Genomic DNA, 23,100 nt, shown 5'->3' with positions numbered 1-23,100 from the left:
TACAAAGTATTGAGATGAAATTTTGTTTCTGACCAAATACTTATTTTCCACCATAATATGCAAATAAAATGTTAAAAAAACAGACAATGTGATTTTCTGGATTTTTTTTTCTCAGTTTGTCTCCCATAGTTGAGATCTACCTATGATGTAAATTACAGACGCCTCTCATCTTTTTAAGTGGTGGAACTTGCACTATTGCTGACTGACTAAATACTTTTTTGCCCCACTGTATGGACTATATATTTTGTACTAGTAGTTTATTTGATTCTGTAGATCATGTTGGTATTTAATAAATGTTTGAAAACAGTTTTATTGATTTAAACTGGCAGCTTCTGACTCCTTTTTCTAATTGTATATGTACTGTTGGGAGTTTTTGTCTATCCTTGAGAGGACGTATATGTGGCTCTGATCTTATTAATCATATGTTCATTAAAGTGCAGAATCGCTGCGATTCTGCACACATAGGTATGCATTGATCCACTTACTTCCCGCACAGGGTTATGCCCACCATGCGGGAAGTAAGAGGATCATTTGCGGTTGGTACCCAGGGTGGAGGAGAGGAGACTCTCCTCCAGGCCCTGCGAACCATGTAATTGTTAAAAAAAGAATTAAAATAAAAAATAGTGATATTCTCACCTTCCGGAGTCCCGCACAGCTTTCCCGCTCCTCGCGACGCTCGCGTTCCTAAGGATGCTTTGCGAAAATGACCTGTGATGACGTGCGGTCTCGCGAGACTGCTACGTCATCTGGGGCCATGCCGCAAAGCATTACTGGGACAGGAGCATCGCGAGGAGCGGGAAAGCTGCGCGGGATGCCGGAAGGTGAGAATATCACGATTTTTTAAAAATTATTTTTAACATTCTATCTTTTTACTATTGATGCTGCATCGCCAGCATCAATAGTAAAAAGTTGGTCACACTTGTCAAACACTATATTTGACAAGTGTGACCAACCTGTCAATCAGTTTTCCAAGCGATGCTACAGATCGCTTGGAAAACGCTAGCATTCTTCAAGCTAATTACGCTTGCAAAACGCTAGTGTTTAGCGGGAATACGCATGCCAATTCTACATGCTATATACCCGCGGCAGGAATTGCAGAATTGCCGCGGCAATTCTGCAACATGTGCACTTAGCCTTACACTGAAGATAGATCTTAATGACATTGGCTGTATATTTGGGGTCGTTGTTCTGCTGTGCATAAATTTGGAGCCTATCAAACACCTCCCTGATGGTGTTGCATGATGGATAAACTTCTACCTGTATTCCTCACTATTGAGGACACCATCCCCAAATTTATTTGATGAAATGGAGTTTCAAACTTGAAAAGTATATCCACCATGCTTCACTGTGGATATTTCAAATTTTGACTCGTCAGTCCAGAGAAACTTCTGCCATTCTTAGGCACACCAGTTTCTATGTTTTCAATAAAAAGTTGAGTTGCTTGACTTTGCTTCCATATGGAAGGTATGGTTTTTTGGCTGCAATTCTTCTGGCCACACTTTTCCCAACAATAATAGGTGTATGCAGCTGGATCGCCCCCCATAGCCCCTCCACACAGTTTGATAGCCCCACAATAATCTACAAGTGCTGACTAATTTAAAAAAATGAATAAAACTACTTACCTCACCTCATTCCCCCAAGTGCACTGCTTTGGTTTGTGCACTGTGCAGACTGAGGCTCCACGCAGCAGGTGCGATGTAGTGTCATCATTGCATCTTCTCCAAGGAGATTCAGATGCAATGTCTAAGTGGTGCAGCAAGAAGCCAACAGCTCCTTGTCCCATCATTTTGTTCAACCATTCTATTCTATTTGTGGATTCAGATACAGTTGAAACTGTGACACTAGGAGGTAGGGGTACCCCTGACTCAGGGCCCTCAGTGCAGCTGCATGGTCTGCAGATATGCTCAGTAAACACTTTTAATGTATGGTTCCAAATGGGTGAAAAAATTCAAATACTAGATGAGAAGTTTTCTTTTTTTCGTGTTTTTATCCCTGACAGCCTCTACTACCACTTCATTCCTCTTGGTCATGATGACTTCACGCCACCTGATTGTGAAGCACTGTTGAAACCCACTGCAAAGATATTATAGTTCTTACATTTTTTAATCTTAGTGACCAATTGCACTTGGTTGCCATTTAGCCAGTATATTCAACTCTTCTAAGGAAGAGCATGTAGTGAGTGGGGTTAATGGCAGATACAGGGCTTAACCACTTCACCGTAGTAGATTATATTCTGTGAGAGCATTTAATCTATACATTTTGACATTTGGAACTATACAACTTTATTTGCGTATGCCCCTAAAAGATTGATGTGAGTTTTTGAGATCAACATGGAAGATCACTATACTATAAACTCTGAAAGCCATCTTTATATCAGCGATAAGTTAATTGTAGGTCCAGAATGTAATGAATAATAAAATGGCTGTCCCAAGGAGATGGCTTCCCTAAATGGATGTTTGGAAAGTCAGCCAACATCTTTGAAACTAAATCAGATGACTAAGAAATTCAGGATTTATGATTATGTATTATTTATTGCATGCGTGTATTGTAACATTTTCGGGGATCACCGGATCGCCATCTCTTGTTAGGAGACCTATATGAGCAAATCATGCCTTTTTAAAGAGTTTTCTCTGTAGTCTCCTAACAGGGCTCAATCCGTGGACCACCCTAATGAGTGGAGTAGAACTTTCTCTTGTCTCCCTAGTCCAGAATCTTGTTCATTTTCCAAAGGTTTTTACTTACTGTAGCTAAAAAAGAGGAAAGGAATTAACTTTATCTTATTAAATCCTGATTATCAAATATTTTTCACAAAAACCTGCGTTTGGGCAGCTGTGCTGCTCCTATATATATTCTTAGGGCAAGGAATACAAAGAGAAAATCATGACTCTTAATCTCACTAAGGCACAATCTAGCCATCCATGCCATTAAAATTTAGATGTAACTCTTCTGGTCTCACGTACTATCTCAGCTTGGCAGATGTGCATAAAGAGTGGCAGCCCCTGCTATAGAAGAGCACAAAAATTACTTAGAATTCTATGCAGGACTTTAGATAACCTTTCCAAAGTAGGCCAGGGATTATTATGATATTTCTAGATTAAGCCTTAGGCCAAGAATAGTCATTAAAATGCTTAAAACTGAAATGAAAGAAGTAAATAACGTGATGCAAGTTTTTATGGAGTGTATTACGTGATACAATAATACGAATGAAATCCAATGTTTGGTTGGATGCAATCACATCCCATCATGATTGCAAAATTAGCAGATGTCCAGATAGGATAGGTCTTCATAATGAGATTGGTGGGGATCCGACATACAGCACCACCCACAATCGGTTGATATCTGCTCCAGCAGTGGTCAATTATAAGTGGAGCAGAACACTGCAGCTCCTTATGTTGTGTAGTGACTCCTGCTGAGTACTGCAGTTTATCGCCTGTTAACAATGCAAAAAAAATGTTTGGTTGGCCTTTGGCTATATTGAGCTAACCACATGGTTTTTGTGAACTCCAATTTATCAAAAGTAGAAGCATTCCTTCAGTCAGAAATGTAAGTCCAGTCCTTGACATTTTTGCCAAAGCTTACAAAGGTGCACTCCACTTCTGGTGTAAAGCCTTTGAAAAGTTACAAAATGTAGGCGCAACAAAGAGTTGTGCCTAATGTGTGCAATTTTTGACATTTTCACACCGGTTTCTCCCGCTTCACCAAAATGGATGGAGTTGGGCAGGACGGGAGCACAGCAGGGGCAGGATGCCACAGCTAGTCTAATTCATGATGAGCTGTGATGTTCCCTAAGTCAGTAATCTCATTCCTGTACCTGACTGGAGTGAGATTTCTGGCGCAGCGCATGGAGGAGCACACCACTCGTCACATGCAGAACATTCATGAAGAGGCATGAGCTCCTCCTGGAATCTGCAGTGTCTGACTCCAACATGCCCTCTCATCAAGATCAGTGTGAACATCGCAATAATCTAATAATAATAATAATAATAATAATCTTTTATTTTTATATAGCGCTAACATATTCCGCAGCGCTTTACAGTTTTGCACACATTATCATCACTGTCCCCGTTGGGGCTCACAATCTAAATTGTGTGGAAGACCAGCAATGCTGGTCTTCCACAATCAGGTACAATGTCTTGATATCTATGGACAGCAGTTTTCATCTTCTAAATGCCATGAGGCAGTGACCCCTGTTACAGCTAGGGGGCACTGTATGTGCTCTCCAGAATGTGCATGGAAGCGCAGTGAGGCCATGAGGGCATACTATAGACACAGGTGTGGCTGTAATTAGAATAGTGAAGCAGTGACTGATTAAAAAGCCCTGTAGTAGCAGTGTGTTCTTGGAAGCAGACAGGGCAGTTGTCTGCAGAGCTCTCTCTGTGTGGAGCAACACAGAGGCTAAAGGAACCAGAGAGAATGATATCCTGTGTCTTGGGCTGTCTTATGTGTACCCGGCTGCACTCCAGAGGATAAAGAGTGCAGTGCGCTGAGTGAGTGCAGAGACTTGTTACCGGTGTGCGGTCACCCAGGGAAACTGGACAGAGGGAAGTTCAGCCTGTGTATTGACTGCATCATATAGGTATGCGTTATTAATGGACTGTATGAAGAAGCTGTATACTATACTGACTGTGTGAAGTAACAAAATAAAAGAACGTTTTGTTTGAACTTGCTTGGGTCACTGCCGTTTCACTGTGTATGGTCCTACCGCTGCATCACATATGGTGGAAAGAATGAGGGCCATGTGATGTGAGGCATACACAAAGCGTGCTGCATGTCAGTATTAAGCCTGCAAAGCTACAGTTTAAGCCAGCTGATATAATGGAGGAGCTTTTGAAGCAGTTTGCCCACTCACAGCAGCAGCAGCAAGAGGCGCTGCAGTTGCAGCAGCAACAGTTGGATCTTTAAAAGCAGCAACAGCAGCAGACTACTGAATTGTTGATGCAGCAGATCGCGGCTATGCGAGAGGCAGGTCCACTAGGGACTGCATTCCGGTCTGAGGCTCAGTACAAGGTCCGGTCAGCGCTGAGGAAGATGGAGCCTGAGGATGACACGGAGGCTTTTCTCGCCATCTTTGAACGCACTGCAGTGCAGGAGAGCTTGCCGGTTACTCAGTGGGCTGAGGTGGTGTCCAATTTCCTGACTGGAGATGCCCAGAAAGCCTTCATAGACCTCAGTCGGGACAATGCCCTAGACTGTGGGTAGCTGAAAAGTGAGATCATTGCTAGACTGGGGGTTAATACATATGTGCGGGCCCAACGGGTGTTCCAGTGGTCCATTTCCGAGACTCGCCCTGCCCGATCTTAGGCTCATGACTTGCTGCAACTGGTTAAAAAATGGCTTCAGCCTGAGACATTAACACCATTCCAGATGGTAGAGGGGGTGGTGGTTGACCGCCTGGTGAGGGCTCTGCCAGCAGCCATACAGCGTTGGGTGGGACAAGGGGACCCAGGCACTCTGGATGAAGTGGTAGGACTGGTAGAGCGATATACAGTCACTCAGGACTTGATATGAGACACTGCTCCATTTCGGCTGTCACGTAAGGTTTCACTAGCCCAGGAGCCGGGGAAAACTAAAACGGCTCCTGGGCACAGTCGTTCCGCAGTGATCCTAAATAGGCAGTGTAAGCGGTTTATACCTTGTGGGAATAAAAGGACTAGAAATAGGAAAAACCCAATGTGGCTAAACAAAGAAGTAAGACAGGCAATTAACAGTAAAAAGAAAGCATTTGCACTATTAAAGCAGGATGGCACCATTGAAGCTCTAAAAAACTATAGGGAGAAAAATACTTTATCTAAAAAACTAATTAAAGCTGCCAAAAAGGAAACAGAGAAGCACATTGCTAAGGAGAGTAAAACTAATCCCAAACTGTTCTTCAACTATATCAATAGTAAAAGAATAAAAACTGAAAATGTAGGCCCCTTAAAAAATAGTGAGGAAAGAATGGTTGTAGATGACGAGGAAAAAGCTAACATATTAAACACCTTCTTCTCCACGGTATTCACGGTGGAAAATGAAATGCTAGGTGAAATCCCAAGAAACAATGAAAACCCTATATTAAGGGTCACCAATCTAACCCAAGAAGAGGTGCGAAACCGGCTAAATAAGATTAAAATAGATAAATCTCCGGGTCCGGATGGCATACACCCACGAGTACTAAGAGAACTAAGTAATGTAATAGATAAACCATTATTTCTTATTTTTAGTGACTCTATAGCGACAGGGTCTGTTCCGCAGGACTGGCGCATAGCAAATGTGGTGCCAATATTCAAAAAGGGCTCTAAAAGTGAACCTGGAAATTATAGGCCAGTAAGTCTAACCTCTATTGTTGGTAAAATATTTGAAGGGTTTCTGAGGGATGTTATTCTGGATTATCTCAATGAGAATAACTGTTTAACTCCATATCAGCATGGGTTTATGAGAAATCGCTCCTGTCAAACCAATCTAATCAGTTTTTATGAAGAGGTAAGCTATAGGCTGGACAACGGTGAGTCATTGGACGTGGTATATCTCGATTTTTCCAAAGCGTTTGATACCGTGCCGCACAAGAGGTTGGTACACAAAATGAGAATGCTTGGTCTGGGGGAAAATGTGTGTAAATGGGTTAGTAACTGGCTTAGTGATAGAAAGCAGAGGGTGGTTATAAATGGTATAGTCTCTAACTGGGTCGCTGTGACCAGTGGGGTACCGCAGGGGTCAGTATTGGGACCTGTTCTCTTCAACATATTCATTAATGATCTGGTAGAAGGTTTACACAGTAAAATATCGATATTTGCAGATGATACAAAACTATGTAAAGCAGTTAATACAAGAGAAGATAGTATTCTGCTACAGATGGATCTGGATAAGTTGGAAACTTGGGCTGAAAGGTGGCAGATGAGGTTTAACAATGATAAATGTAAGGTTATACACATGGGAAGAGGGAATCAATATCACCATTACACACTGAACGGGAAACCACTGGGTAAATCTGACAGGGAGAAGGACTTGGGGATCCTAGTTAATGATAAACTTACCTGGAGCAGCCAGTGCCAGGCAGCAGCTGCCAAGGCAAACAGGATCATGGGGTGCATTAAAAGAGGTCTGGATACACATGATGAGAGCATTATACTGCCTCTGTACAAATCCCTAGTTAGACCGCACATGGAGTACTGTGTCCAGTTTTGGGCACCGGTGCTCAGGAAGGATATAATGGAACTAGAGAGAGTACAAAGGAGGGCAACAAAATTAATAAAGGGGATGGGAGAACTACAATACCCAGATAGATTAGCGAAATTAGGATTATTTAGTCTAGAAAAAAGACGACTGAGGGGCGATCTAATAACCATGTATAAGTATATAAGGGGACAATACAAATATCTCGCTGAGGATCTGTTTATACCAAGGAAGGTGACAGGCACAAGGGGGCATTCTTTGCGTCTGGAGGAGAGAAGGTTTTTCCACCAACATAGAAGAGGATTCTTTACTGTTAGGGCAGTGAGAATCTGGAATTGCTTGCCTGAGGAGGTGGTGATGGCGAACTCAGTCGAGGGGTTCAAGAGAGGCCTGGATGTCTTCCTGGAGCAGAACAATATTGTATCATACAATTATTAGGTTCTGTAGAAGGACGTAGATCTGGGTATTTATTATGATGGAATATAGGCTGAACTGGATGGACAAATGTCTTTTTTCGGCCTTACTAACTATGTTACTATGTTACTATGTTACTATGATCAGGTGTTGGCGCTGCCAAGGGCCCAGTCATGTGGCTGCTAACTGCCCATTGGTGTCTGAACCCATGGACTGCAGGTATAGTTGCTGTATTTCTATGTATGCTCAGCCAGTCGGTACCACCACTACAGGCACCGCTGACAGCGAACCCCAGCTGTGCCAGGTACTTGTGAATGGGTACCAAACAGAGGTCCTCCTGGACTCAGGGAGCGTAGTGACCTTGGTTCATGGGTCCCTTGTTGCCGGTGACAACCCCAAAGGACCGAAAGTGGAGGTGATGGGTATCCACGGGGAAATCCAGGAGTACCCGACCATGGAGGTTAATTTTTCCACACAATGTGGGGACATTAAACATGTGGTGGGTATGGTGAAGACGCTTCCATATGGGGCTGTGTTGGGGAGAGATTTGCCCCTGTTTTGTTCCCTGTGGGAGACCAGGGTCAACCCTCTCAAGGAAAGTGTTGTACCAGGTGCAGAACCCAAAGAGATTGAGATACCTGCCATAGGGGTCGCCAACCTAGGGACAGAGTGTAATCCCGATAGGCTCCCCCTACAGGTAGTGGCAGAAGAAACTAAAGATGTTGTTTCGGGCATAGAACCCGAAGATCCTAAGATGTATGCCACAGGGGTCGCCAATTTAGGATTAGAGTGTAATCCAGATTGGCTCCCTCTTCAGGTTGTGGCAGTAGAGGTTGTGGGGACCCCATTGAACCCTGAGCTGGAGATGTTCCCTGGTAAGGTTGGGACAGCTCAGATCCAGGGTCTCTTTCAGAGACGTAGATATAAAAGACACAGGTATGAGAAGAGCCGAGAGTGTATGGTCGCAGAAGTGACTTGGGATGTGCGCACGAGGAACCCTCTGGTAACGGTCAAGGATGGGGCCAGGGTCATGGTAAATTAGATAGAGCGCTCGCTAGACAGCAGTGTCGGGAGGCTCAAGTTCGGGTGTGGCGTAGTACAGATATTTGCTCAGAGTTGCCAGCGCGGTCCGCGGTGTTTCAGTGTGATATAGTCACTGAGGCACGGGTAAGGGTACAGAGGAAACAGTACCAGGGGCCCGAAAGCAGATACTTAGGTGACAGGATGACCCGTGGGGTTAGTGAACCTGAAGTAAACAAAGTAAAGACCACCCAAAACTGGCCCAAATCTGCGGTTAATCAGATAAGAGGGTTTGGCTTCTGCAATGTAGATCGGGGTGGGTGGTCCTGTAATGAAATATGGAGGAGAAACGCAAAGTGGAGGGATGCGCGTGCCGATCGATGGTTCCGGTCCCTACTTTGGTTTCTTAATGTAGTGTCGAGTGGGGATGTCAGGGGGTCATACCGATGCCCTGTCTTTCGCCCTTACGAGTTAAAAAATGTTCAACCCCTCAGGTATGAACAAGGGGGGATATGTGAGGCAGAGACCCCTGTTACAGCTAGGGGGTGCTGTATGTGCTCTCCAGAATGTGCATGGAAGCATAGTGAGGTCATGAGGGGGTACTACAGACACAGGTGTGGCTGTAATTAGAATAGTGAAGTGGTGACTGATTAATAATCCCTGTAGTATTGGGGGAGGTGTGTCAGTGTGTTCTTGGAAGCAGACAGGGCAGTTGTCTGCAGAGCTCTCTCTGTGTGGAGCAACACAGAGGCTAAAGGAACCAGAGAGACTGACACCCTGCATCTTGGGCTGTCTTATGTGTACCCGGCTGCACTTTAGAGGATAAAGAGTGCAGTGCGCTGAGTGAGTGCAGAGACTTGTTACCGGCGTGCGGTCACCCAGGGAAACTGGACAGAGGGAAGTTCGGCCTGTGTATTGACTGCATCATATAGCCATGCATTATTAATGGACTGTATGAAGAAGCTGTATACTATATTGACTGTGTGAAGTAACACAATAAAACAACGTTTTGTGTGAACTTGCTTGGGTCACTGCCGTTTCACTGTGTATGGTCTTACCACTGCATCACAATGCTTTTAGAAGTTTGGTCTCATGTAAGACAAGAGTCATAGTTAGATTTTTCCTCACCCATTGAAAAAATGAGATTTCTGCATATAGCTCAGCATCCACATACCTCAATTTAGTCCAAGTGACTTCACACTATCAGGGCCGTAGCTAGAGGAATACTTCAGGCATGTCACCTGGGTATTGGGTGCCCACACGGATGCCAGTAAGTCAGGGCTAGAGTTTTTATTTAGTGCTAGAACAGTGAACTAACATTTTACCCCTGGTTAATGGAAGCCTAGCAATGGCACCACTCACTGGCAACAAGAACCTCAAGGCACATGGCGTCACATGGCGCCCTACAGATAATTCCTATATAAGTAGCCTAAGAAATGCTCTTATTTACATATTTAACCCACTACGATGCAATTGCATAAATCCATTTATTAAATAAACTGTAATCAGGCTGTAGCTTCGATAATTAACATTTAGATTTGCAGTTTATAACCAAGGTACAAAAGAAAATTGCCTCAATCATAGATATGTTGGAATATTTTGCTGAATATAGGATTATCCTAGCTATGTCAGCTGTCACATTACTGCTAACTGTGAAAAATGGAGGTCATTTTCAAATATTTCAAACGTATCACTGTGTATCCTTCTTCCAGGGACAAGGGCTTAATAATGAAGAAGATTGATGGGGGAAAACTATCAAGTCTGAATGCCTGGCAAAAAATGAATTCTTTTGTTCTTGATGGATATATTAGCAAAGCAAATGTTTTCAAAAACACTTTGCATCCTTGTTGATGGTTTTCTCCGTCATAACATGTCAAGCCCAGAGCTATTGAATTTTCCATTTAAATATTGTTTATAAGAAATCACAATGCATCTAAGTAACTGTGTTCAATTGAAGGATCCTAATCATAGGCAGCAAAAGGCACACAGATTTATATATACTAAACACCATGTGGTATCGGTAATTAGATGTGTTGTCAGATGCATTTTAGCAACCAACAATTCCTAGAATTTGCTTGAAAACAATTTAAAGAGAAAATTCTTTTTGAAAAGCAAATTTGCAAAGTGAGCTCCTTTTAAAAGGAATCTAAAAAGGATCTATACACAGCACATTCCAAATTATTATGCAAATTGGATTTAAGTGTCTCAAAGATGTATTTTTTTTTTTTCAAATAAACTCCTGGATGGTGCGTGATTCAAGGTCTTTGGAACACTGAAATCATATCTCAAACACCTGTGATAATAAATTTTCCAGGTGAGCCAACTTAAAAGAAAACTCGTTGAGACGGACGTTCCACATTATTGAGCAGGCCAGAGTTTTCAAGCAATATGGGAAAGAAAAGGGATTTCTCTTTTGTTGAAAAGCGTCAAATAGTGCAATGCCTTAGATAAGGTATGAAAGCATTAGGTATTTCACCAAAACTTAAGTGTGATCATCATACTAGACAAGATTGTGCTGATAAAGGCTTAATGAGGAGGGTTTCTGGCAGACAAATTCACCAGATTAGGAGAGCAGCTGCTAAAATTCCATTACAAAGCTGCAAATAGATATTTGAAGATGCTGTTGCCTCAGAAGTCCTACAAACCTCACGATGTTGGATCCCCTAGAGGCTTGCAGCTGTGCATAAACCTTTTCTTTGGTCACCTCTAAACAGTGCTCACAAGCAGAAATGGTTGCAGTGGGCCCAGACATACATTAAGACAAATTTTGAAACCATCTTGGTTACTGATGAGTGACGTGCAAGGTTGAATCATTCAGATAGATGGAGTAGTGGATGGTTGGTGGATGGCCGCCATGTCCCAGCAGGTCTGCGACGTTTGCAAGGAGGTGGCAGAGTCATGTTTTGGTCTGGAATCATGGGGAGAGAGCTGGAAGTACCATTTAGGATCCCTAAAGTTGTGAAAATGACCTATGCAATGTATAGTGTTTTTGTAATAACCATTTTCTTCTATGGTACAAAAAGAACTGTGCCATCTGTAGCAAAATTATCTAAATGCTTGACATCCTCAACATCTCATGCTACAAAGGAATCATCTGAGTTATTGCCTGCTATGGGCATGAAAAGAGAGAAACAGATTGTATGGCCACCATCTCCCCTGACTTCAACCCTATTGTGAACCTTTGGAGTATTTCCAAGCAGAAGGTCTATGAGGTTGGGAGCTGTTCACATCAAAACAGCAGCTCTGGGAGGTAATTCTGACATCCTGCAAAGAAATTCAAGCAGAAACTTACAAAAACTCACAAGTTCAATGGATGCAAGATTTGTGAAGGTGATAGCAAAGAAAGGGTCCTATGTTAACATGTAGCTTGACCGGTGAAGTTGTTTTAGATTGAAAATGCTCTTAATGCTGCAATTTCAACAAATGACCATTTTCAGTTCTTTACAACCTATAAAATATTTGGAAACTCTGTTTTGCATAGTAATTTGGAACAGTGCATTTTGAGCTTTTTTTTAGTCTTGAAAACCATACTGTAATTAGTATTATTGGGAGGTTTGTCCAATAAAATTAGATTTATACTCTAATGGCTGATGATTTGAACATTATACTGACTAATTTTTATCAACTATTTAGGAAAATCAGAAAAAGTAGCATTTGGATTCAACAGTGCATAAATGTCAGGGCTGCAAACATGTGATACCTCTCGGCTATTCAGTTTAAATATTGCTTTAATTTCCGTACTACATAGACATTCAAAATGTTTTCCAAATTTCCATCTGAGGCACGGTTCTCCAAACTTTTATTACCCCAAATAATTGCATACAACTTCTCTGCAGACCTATGTGTCCTTATTTTACAGACTACAAATGAATCCTAAGCATGTCTTACGCTTCTCCCTTTGCCATTTCATTAATCCTCAGATAATTCACAGAAGTTAAAGGGGTTGGTCACTACTTATACCATACTAGTATAGGTCAGTGACACCTGGCATCCTCACTGATCAGCTGCTGCCGGGATCGGCACTTGCCAAGCTGATCAGCACAGCGCTGTCAACTGTGTAGTGGTTTGCAGTTGGGAAATTCACATCCTCTCTTGTTCGGCAGCCACTTTAGAGTTGACGTAACTGTGTTGTTACACTCCACAGATAAGCACGTCCTGCCACTGCTGGCATCGGGAACAGCTGATCTACCAGGGGGTGCCAGGTGTTGCACATCCACCAATCTGATATCGATGACCTATCCTAAGGATAGTAGAAGAAGAATCTTTTGGCACAACCATGTAATTAAAGGTGGAAGATGTGTTTTATTGTGGACACCCTTGGTATGGAAAACAGAACCCAATGTTTCAGAATACATCAGCCTTTATCAAGGTTATCTAGACAAAACATAAATGCTATATTTATTTCAAATGTAACAAAAATGATATTCGCTGAAAATAAAGCGTCTATGGTCATGAAGGATAGCAAAGTTGAAAAAACAGAATAATAAAATGCGTGGATGATAAAGGATGCTTGTGTTCAAGTGAGCAAACTGTGGAAACAATGGAGGAAAAAATTATATATATATCCATAGGTACAAACGTACATGCATCCATAAATGGGAACAGCATAGACAATCAAACAGTCAACTTATACTCAAATCACACGATCAGAGTGAGCGTATGTGAAAAAGAGAAGCTAAAGAAGGAAGAAAAAGGGGGGAGAGAGAAGGAGGGAGAAAAGGTCATACGGGCATCAGTGTAAATATATGGCTGAAATCATGATAATGATTATTATATACTGAGGACCCAAGATACATACATATACATATGTATATACAGTGTATATATATATATATATATATTTTTTTTTTTTTTCTTTTTTTTTTCTTATTTTGTTAGTGCAATCACTCTGGGTGCAGCCACCTTCGCTAGGTGTTTGGTACATCTACATGGCCCCCAATCTTGGAAGATATGTAGAGAAAAATGTAGGACCCTCGCTAACTTTTTGTTGTAGTGACAGCAGGTGATGATATAATTAAATATCAATAATCCATCGTTGTCTGAATTCCAGGAGAATGACATCAATGAGCTGCCACTCATCGATATTCCATCAACTCTGACAAAATAGTAAAGGCTTCAGCTAATGAGCCGCCCTTTAAAAAAGCGCTTCCATCAAAGTTTTTATCCTCTTAATATTTTGCAATCCTCACATTATATTGCACTATGTATTTACAATAGATCATTTTGCCTTTCTACCCTGTTAGTGCTTCTCTTTTCTCTGCTCTATGTAGAAACAGGAAGTCTCTTGTCCCAGCATGAATCATTACCCTTTTCAGCTCCTGACCCAGATGCTCCCTCATCCCCCTGCCATGGACTTTTGCAGTGACTTATGACTCATGCAGGAAAATTGACCTCCTGTTTCTAGATAGAGCTTAGAGGGATTCAGCTACTCTGTTTTCTAATCACGTGATGTCATGGAACCAACGGAAAAGAGACGTATTAGCTTGGTAGAAAGGCAAAATGAGCAATTGTAAGTACACAGTGATATATAAAATGATGACTGCAATATATTAAGAGGATAAAAACAGGAGGAGGAGGAGTAATTCTTTAATGTTCTGTACATGGATATTTTTTCCTTGCTATGATACAATAAGCTTAGTTTATATGTAGCTGAGTAATAAAGGTTGAAAAGAAAAAAAAATACAGCTGATATTAAAACTCTGATAATACACTGTACATATGATTCATGTTGTAAAGACTATTGGGAACATATTTCTGGAAGTCCCTGCTGGTGAATTAGTGAAATATAGCTAAAATCTATTTAGATATATTGAACAGAGAAGATGTTAAAATTAATAATTTGATGAATATGATGCTATATTTTGAATTGCTTATTCTCCGAGTATCTAATGAGTTCTGAGTCTCAGGACTCGCTTTTCTCTAAATGAATTTCCATATTTTCATTTGTGCTGGATGACTATCTACAGCACTGGCGGGAATTTAAAAATAATACCCCATAAATTAACAAAATGTTTTAAATTTGCTTACTACATTTGCATGAATAATTTATTGTATTTGCGTTCTGTGCATTTATCAGGGAAACGTATAACATCCTCTTCCTGCGTTTCCATGATTAGTATTGTGCAAATAATTATATATGAGATGAGAATTGCTTGCCTTGCAGGAACTCGTATAGAAGATTATTTAAGGAAATGTCAGGGAAGGATTATTTATTTCATTTAATTCTCCCCTGAGTATACAACTGGTTATTTATAAGAGAAGAGAAATAATCTGGAATGTCAGGTTAAGGTGATTATGTCTATTGGAAATAATTAGTTAAGTATTACCATTGATTCCTAACATTTTTTACCCTTTTTTTTTTATTTTCAGATAGATCGCATAATCTTCTGTGTGTTTTTGGATATTGACTACAAAATATACAAAAGGAAATTGAATGAGTTTTTTCTAAAAGGTACAGTGCATGACTATTACTTTTATTTTTAAGTACCTGGTAATAGCTGTGTTCATAACATAAAATAAATATATGGATACCATTACTTTTAAATCTAAGACCAGTTTAACATGTCTAATATTTACAGTCCAAGTATAGACCACAATTTCTGGACCATCAACGGGTCTCCTGACCCAAAATTACCAGTTTCATTTATGGCTATGAGGCTGTCCAGAGCTGGTCATACTAGCCTTAAAAATGATTGTCCTGAATGCACCTGGATGCAACAGAAAGAGTCAACTGGTGGAGGCAATGTGATGTTTTGCTGGGAAACCTTGTGTTTTAGCGTTCATGTGGATGTTACTTTGATACATACCATCTACAGTATCAGCAATAGAGAAGATATAAAAATTTACTTTTATTTAAATAATAAGTTAAAAGAGAGCTACCTTTGGAGGGGAAGTGAGGGTAACAAATGCTCAATAAAATAAGGAGATCTTGCTCTTTTTCTATTTCTAGTTGTAGGCTCTGTACATAAGTATCTACATGTGGTGAATCATATAGCAATAGATATCACTGTACATATATCAGACAACAATTTACAGTCCTGCAAACACTAACTGGTTTAACCCTTACTATCTCACAATCGGCAAAAGAGGTACAGAGAATGGTTGTTCCCACAGGGCAGTTATAGAGGCACAGCTTGACAGTGGTCAGGACAACTCAACCCTAATAGAACCACCATACATCACAATTGCTTGAGTTACTGTAGGGACATAATAACATGAGTAAGGCAAAGAAATCCACCCAGATAATAACATACCGTATATACTTGAGCATAAGCCGACCCGAGTATAAGCCGACCCCCCTAATTTTGCCACAAAAAAACTGGGAAAACTTAATGACTCGAGTATAAGCCTAGGGTGGAAAATGCAGCAGGTATCGGTAGATTTCAAAAATAAAAATAGGTACCAATAAAAGTAAAATTAATTGAGATATCAGTAGGTTAAGTATTTTTGAATATCCATATTGAATCAGGAGCCCCATATAATGCTCCATATAGTTAATAATGGGCCCCATAAGATGCTCCATACAGTTCATGATGGGCCCCATAAGATGCTCCATAGACACATTTGCCCCATACAGTACTGCACAAACGTTGATTATGGCCCCATAAGATGTTCCATAGAGTTATTTGCCCCATATAGTACTGCACAAACATTGAATATGGCCCCATAAGATGCTCCATAAAGATATTTGCCCCATATAGTGCTGCACAAACATTGAATATGGCCCCATAAGATGCTCCATAAAGATATTTGCCCCATATATTGCACAAACGTTGATTATGGCCACATAAGATGATCCATAGAGATATTTGCCCCATATAGTGATGCACAAACATTGAATATGGCCCCATAAGAAGCTCCATAGAGATATTTCCCCATATGCTGTTGCTACTATTGAAAAAAAATTACATACTCACCTCTCGTCGCTTAGGCCCCCGACACTTGCAGTACTCACCGGTCCTTGTTCCGATGCCGCTGTGTCTTCCGCGTCCTCTGCACTGACGCTCAGGCAGAGGGCATGGACTAACCACATCATCGCGCCCTCTGACCTGAGCGTCACTGCAGAGGATGCGAAAGACAGAGCGGCGCCCGGAACGAGGAGAGGTGAATATCACGCAGTGCTTCCCCTCCCCATTATACTCACCTGCTCCTGGCACAGACCCTACATCTCCGGTCTCCGTGTGCTGACAGCTTCTTCCATCGTTGAGCGGTCACCGTTACTGCTCATTACAGTAATGAATATGCGTCTCCACCCCTATGGGAGTGGTGTCGGATCCATATTCATTATTGAAATGAGCGGTACCATGTGACCGCTCAACGCTGGAAGAAGCTGTCAGCGACCGGAGATGCAGGGACCTCGCCAGGAGCAGGTGAGTATGTCACAGCCGCCGCTCCCCCTCCTCCGCCGACCCCCCTGGGACAATGACTTGAGTATAAGCTGAGAGGGGCACTTTCAGCCTAAAAAAATGGGCTGAAAATCTCGGCTTATACTCGAGTATATACGGTATGTATTAAAATGGAGTGGTCCCACGTCATGTATAGGAGGTCATCACGGTTATGCTGATATCCTCCAGGAGAAAAGGAGTAGGTAAGCTGGCCCTAAAAGAATCTATAATGGCTGGCAGAACTAAAGCCCAAAGACTCCTACGCAGACAAAGGTAGTCCATATCTGACCCTTAAGATTGAGGCCCTGCACGTCCCAGGGACGTGATATCTACTTACTATATATTTTATTATCTGGGTGGACTTCTATGTCTTACTCATGTTATTATGTCCCTACATTGACACATGCAATTGTGACGTATGGTGGTTCTACTAGGGTTGAGTTGTCTTGACCACAGTCAAGCTGTGCCTCTCTAACTACCCTGTGGGGACAACCATTCTCTGTGCCTCTTTTGTGGATTATGAGTTAGTAGGGTTTAATCCAGTTAGTGTGTTTGCAGGATTGTAAATTGTCTGATATATATGTACAATGGTATCTGTTGCTATATACTTCACCACATGTAGATATTTATGTACTCAGCCTACAACTACAAATAGAAGAGGAATGAGGTCTCCTTATTTTATTGTGCATTTGCTACCCTCACTTCCCCTCCAAGTTTTAAATAAAACTTAATTTTTACATCTTCTCTATTGCTGATACTCTACAGTACATTGTGAAAGATTATATAGTGGGCTTTGACCCACTTTTTTGCTGACTTCCTACATACCACCATCTACCGAACATGTTTTGCAATTAAAAAATAAACAAACAAATATTACTCCCTCATTTAATCCCTCACTGTTCTGATGGTGTTTTCTGCTTAGTTTCTTGCAGCATATCATGTGTCATTTACCCACATGACCACTGCAGACAGTTACTGACTTCAGCAGTGATGCTTGCATCTGCAGCACAAAACACTTGGGTCAGTAATTATCTGCAGGAGTTCTGTGGTAGATGGCATGAGATTACACACCTATTTTCTTTTTTAAACCAAATCTTGCATGTTGCCAGACTTCACTCTTTGCTATCTACCTCTGCTGTTGAGCACTTGACAATTGGCGCTGATGGAGTGTATGGTACTGACTTTTTGACTGGGCAGTGTGCCTGCTACACTTGTCTACACTTGCTTGTCATTTAGTAAGTCTCCTCTTATGCTGCCTCTCACTAATGCTTTCCATCAAAGCTGACTTAAAGTCTCTTTCTACTGGGAGCATGATTATGCCCCTCTATATTCTTGTCTAAATTGGGTCTTGATGACCAGTCATTAGCCAAGGTACAGATAGAAGACCAGTTGCAGGATGAGTTCAGCAGGCAATGAGAATGCACAATGCATTGATTCTTTAACCTGACTCTGGACTAGGGTTGCCAACATGACTTTTGATTTTTTTTTCTGGACCGCTTACCAAAAAGAATCACTAACTGACAATTTTTTTTTACGGATAAATTGAAAAGTAATAATAAATCCCTATGATTGTAAGTGATCTTTGTCTATAGTCCATAATTCTGATTTTAAGACATCAACTGAATTCATTGTGACCTTAATATTATGATAATTATAATAAAAGTAATGTTTAAAAGTTTATTCAGCTTCAAAAAAATCACGGGCGCCTTTTATGTACATGGAAAAAAGCGCCCTATTTTTATGGACTGCCCTGGTATTTCTGGTCGGTCGGCAACACTACACTGGACTGCCTTAAATAGGTCTACCACTTTAACAAAAGTGGGCCCAAAACACAATTATACATATAAAATAGCATAGAAGGTACTTTCACTTTTTGGCATTAGTAACAATTCTCCACTGTTGCTTCAGTCTTTGTGTGATGGCTGTAGTGATGACATCATGACTAGAGCACAAATCACCTCTGCAGCTAATCACTGAGCTCTGTGGTTCTTGCTGTTCACATTTGCAGAGCTTCTGCCACTGCCCTCATTTGAATTGTCATCAGGGTTCGGTGATAGAAGCAGGGTGAGTGACACTAGTACTACTTGTGAAATTCTGTTTGAGACTCACCTGAAACAAAACATCAAAGGAAGTAAAGTAAATAAAAACAGATATAGTGATTAGCTGTATAGGGTGAATTTTAATGGACTTTAAAATAAAAAAGCAAATTACAAAAGTGGCTAGGGGTTAAAGGTCATCTGAAAGATCTCTGTACTCTGTCTTCATATTCCTGTACACAGTAATTATAGGTAATGGACCATTCCTTTAAGTATGTAGCGACAGAGCCAATTTTAGCCTAAATGACCAAATACCATTTTTCAAATTATAAATTTGTAATTTTGTGTTAATAACTCTGAAATTCTTCAAATTAACCAAGTGATTCTGAGATTTTTTTTTTTTTTATATATATATTGTACTTTAGGTTAGTGATAAACTTAGGTTGAAATGTTTTGTGTTTTCAAATATTTTCATAAAAAATTGCTGAAGATTTAGAAAAAAGAGCAATTTTATAAATGTCCTGATTTTTCCTAAACCAAAAAGTAATGTTACATGCAGAACGAAAAAAAATAACCAGCAATTTTTGATTTTGATTTTTAATACCATTCATCATGCAGAATAAATGATAAGAAGTCTTTGTTGTTCCTGTCAGTACGGTTAAAGTAGATTTACATAACTTTATTTATGCTTACCTTCATTTACACACTAAATACAATATTTAATTAAAATGTAATTTGTTTTTGCATCACCAACTATATTCTGATTTTTTTTTTGCCGGCAGAGCCATATGAAGGCTTTATTTTTGCATGCTCCTAAGTTATCTCTAATACAATTTTTTTAAATATGACTTTTTGATTGTTTTTTATCCCATTTTTTTGTATGTGTATTGTTAGTATGAAGAAAGTGTTACATTTTTGGAGTGTTTTTAAAAAATTTGTTTAATGGTGTTCATCCTTAAGGGTTAGCTAATGTACCAGTTTTATAGATCAGGTCATGCCGCACAATACCATTTGTGTACTTTTTTGTTTATTGTTGCTTTTACATAAAAGCTGTCCTTTTTCATTTGTAAAACAATTTTGGGAGTTTTTTTTACACTTTTATTAACTTTCTTAAAAACTACATGTTTTACTTAGTTCCACTATGAGACTTCCATGTACTGTCCCAGGTTTATTCGCTGGTCTGGTATTCTTGGCCTTGGGTTGCCATGACAACTATTGGGACCTCCCCAAATTGCCAAGTTCCAATATGGTTAAAGAGGGAGCCCCTTTCCTCTGTTAACCCTCTAGATGCCACTGTCACAATTGACAGATGCTTATGGGGGAGGGCTAAATGGTCACGATCATTGCTAAAACCGATCGATGACAATTCAGCAAGGAGCCAGCAGTAATATACAGCTGACACCTACTGCATTTATGCTTGTCAGAGGGCGCTATTTACTTATTTCCCAGTGTTGCCTTTTTACAGTGTGAAGAATAAGGCCTCTTAATGAGCGATATTATAAAAAAAGTATTTATGGTCTGTAAGGGGTTAAATATTTGCTATGAAATAGAGATCATAGTGAAGAAAAACTTATATTTTTATAAATATATGCAATAATTGTTCACTAGACACAAGAAATAAGAAGCAGAGTTTGCACAGAATTGTATTAGCCACATCTCTGCTAAACTGCTCTATTATATAACTATTATTATTTTTCATCTGTTTCGAACAGCTGCAGTACATTAACCAAGTTATAACACCTTCCGTCACGTTACAGTCATTTTCATACAAATGGGATTCTTTATAGTCAAGAGAATGTCATTAAATTATCTCCATTTATAGGCAGTGAATGTCACAAGGCTACAGCACAAGTATTAACTACAGGGCACAAGGATTGCATTTGTCTCAGTATATAGGAATAGTAAACATCAAACTTGAAAAAATATAATATTAAAGGGGTTGTCCACTACTTATATATCGATGACCTATCCTCGGGATAGGTAATTAATATAAGATTGATGTGTGGTCTTTAACCTGACATCCCCACAAATCGTCCATTATCAGGTCAAACATCAGCCAGATTTAACTGTATGGCGCTGCTCCGTACACTGCTAGTGGCTGTTGTCAGGTACTGCGGATCAGCTACTATTGAAAAGAATAGGAGCTGAGCTTCAGCTCTCAGCAGAAGCCACTAAACAGTGCACAAAGCCAATGTGTTCTACTCTGTTCATTGTTTATAGTTTCAAGGTTGAAAGAAGACATAAGTCTTTAGAGTTCAGCCTGTACCCCAACATGTTGATCCAGAGAAAGGCAAAAACTCCATGAGGCAGATGCTAATTGCCCCACATGAGGAGGAAAAATTCTTTCCTGCCTCAACATACATCAATCAGACTAGTTAACTGGATCAACGTCCTATCACTGAATCTAGTACCCATAACCTGTAAGATTATATTTTGCTCAAGAAAGGCATCCAGGCCCTCCTTTTACTTTTTTAGCAAATCAGTCATTACAACATCATGTGGCGGAGAGTTCCATAGTTTCACTGCTTTTACAGCAGAGAATACATAATCTCAGTGCCTTTACAGTAAAGAATTGCAGTCGTTGATGATTAAATCTTCTTTCGTCTAGTCAGAGAGGATGCCCCCTTGTCATCATTGCTGACTTGGGGGAAAAAGATCATTAGAAAGATCTCTGTAGTGTGCCTCCATATATTTTCTTGTGGGAACAACTATGCGGAAAGACCTCAAGTCCTCCTGACAAAGTCCACCAAAGCACACTGGGCCTCCTTCACTTTAATTGACCCCTCTCGGTCTGTTGCCTCTGCCCACTACAACCTCTGTAGCATAGGTTGGTGCTGTAAGTGACAGCCCTGCTCACTCGTGTTTCACATTCATTACCACAAACGTCCTTTTCTGGGCAGAGTCTCCTCACGGATCTTAGTATTTGACTGACATCGAGCATCCTCCAGGTCCAGGGAAAGCAGGGCTGGGCTGGTTCTGGCACTTGACCAGCATTGTCTGGACTCTGGTACTTGCCTAGTGCAGGTCTGGGATTCGGGCCTTGACTTGCATAGTTGGGGCTCTGGGCCTTGATTGGCGCAGATTGGGTCTTCGATGCTTGACTGGCGTAGTCTGAACTCTGTCTCACTTGGTGCCACTGGTGTCCTTTCTGGAACCGGACAGCAAACAACTGACTCGGGCTTCTCGATCAGACCTGTAATACTGGCTGCAGTGTCTCCTTCTGAGAATGTCTGGACCGCCCTCTCCTTTGCACCAAAACCTGCTTTGGTTTGGCACGCAGACCCTTTATATTGAGGAATGTTTTCATCAAAGGCACCTCAGTCAGTGTTACATCCAATCTTGTCCCTCCTGCAACTCTTCCTCTTCTCATTAGTTCCGCATGGTCCATCAGAACAGTAGGTGGCAGCCTTCTTGCACCAATAATGCACAGCGCTGGGGTTTTTCAGTATCGCTGTCATCTTCTCTTACACAGAGATCAGCACTCCAATAAGAAAAGAAAATAACAAAAAGAAGGCCCCTGTGCAAGAATAATATATTGTTTCTTTTCTGTGAAATAGCGCATAATAATGTACAATTATACCTGCTTTCTAGATGGAAATGGGCCCCCTTACCTTTTAAACCCATGTGTGGCTGCCCAAATTGCACCAATGGTATGTGGGGATGTTAATCAGCACCAGAGATTAATTTTTTTAATCTTTGTCATCTATCTTTTATCTATGTATACTGTACTCGTGTTGCTGACATTTTGCTTCAGGAGGTGATTCTCAAATGCTTGGAACGATAAGGGATTCCTTATAAATCAGTTTAATGTTTGTTTCATAAATGAGATTGTGCTGTGTCTTCCTGCTGAGGGAGGAGGGAAAGATCTGCATCATCCACAGTCTGGACAGATACATTTCAATATTTAAAAGGATAAAATTAAACATTGAGCTTTGCACAGTACCCTATATTTCAAATTATGTGTATTTTATTGTATTTTTGCTTTAAAGGGAACCTGTCACCAGGTTTTCTCCATATAAAGTACAGCCACTACCATAAGGTTTTTTTTAAACATACTGGAGTGCTGTACAAAAGTCCTCAATCTAGTCTGCAGATCC

At 40.7% G+C, this 23,100-nt stretch overlaps 1 protein-coding gene across 6 annotated transcripts in view; it reads left to right on the top strand.

Annotated features, from left to right (window-relative positions):
• Window positions 1–23,100, top strand: part of MACROD2 (mono-ADP ribosylhydrolase 2) — a 2,991,260-nt gene that overhangs the window by 2,681,708 nt on the left and 286,452 nt on the right. For all 6 annotated transcript variants that reach the window (XM_069768762.1, XM_069768759.1, XM_069768757.1 and 3 more), the window contains exon 9: window positions 14,953–15,034. In XM_069768762.1, the coding sequence (XP_069624863.1) occupies window positions 14,953–15,034 (82 nt within the window). The remainder of the gene's footprint in view (window positions 1–14,952; window positions 15,035–23,100) is intronic.

The sequence above is a fragment of the Ranitomeya imitator genome, chromosome 5 (genome assembly GCF_032444005.1).
Source record: "Ranitomeya imitator isolate aRanImi1 chromosome 5, aRanImi1.pri, whole genome shotgun sequence".
Lineage (NCBI taxonomy): Eukaryota > Metazoa > Chordata > Amphibia > Anura > Dendrobatidae > Ranitomeya > Ranitomeya imitator.
This window is presented reverse-complemented; position numbering and strand designations above follow the sequence as displayed.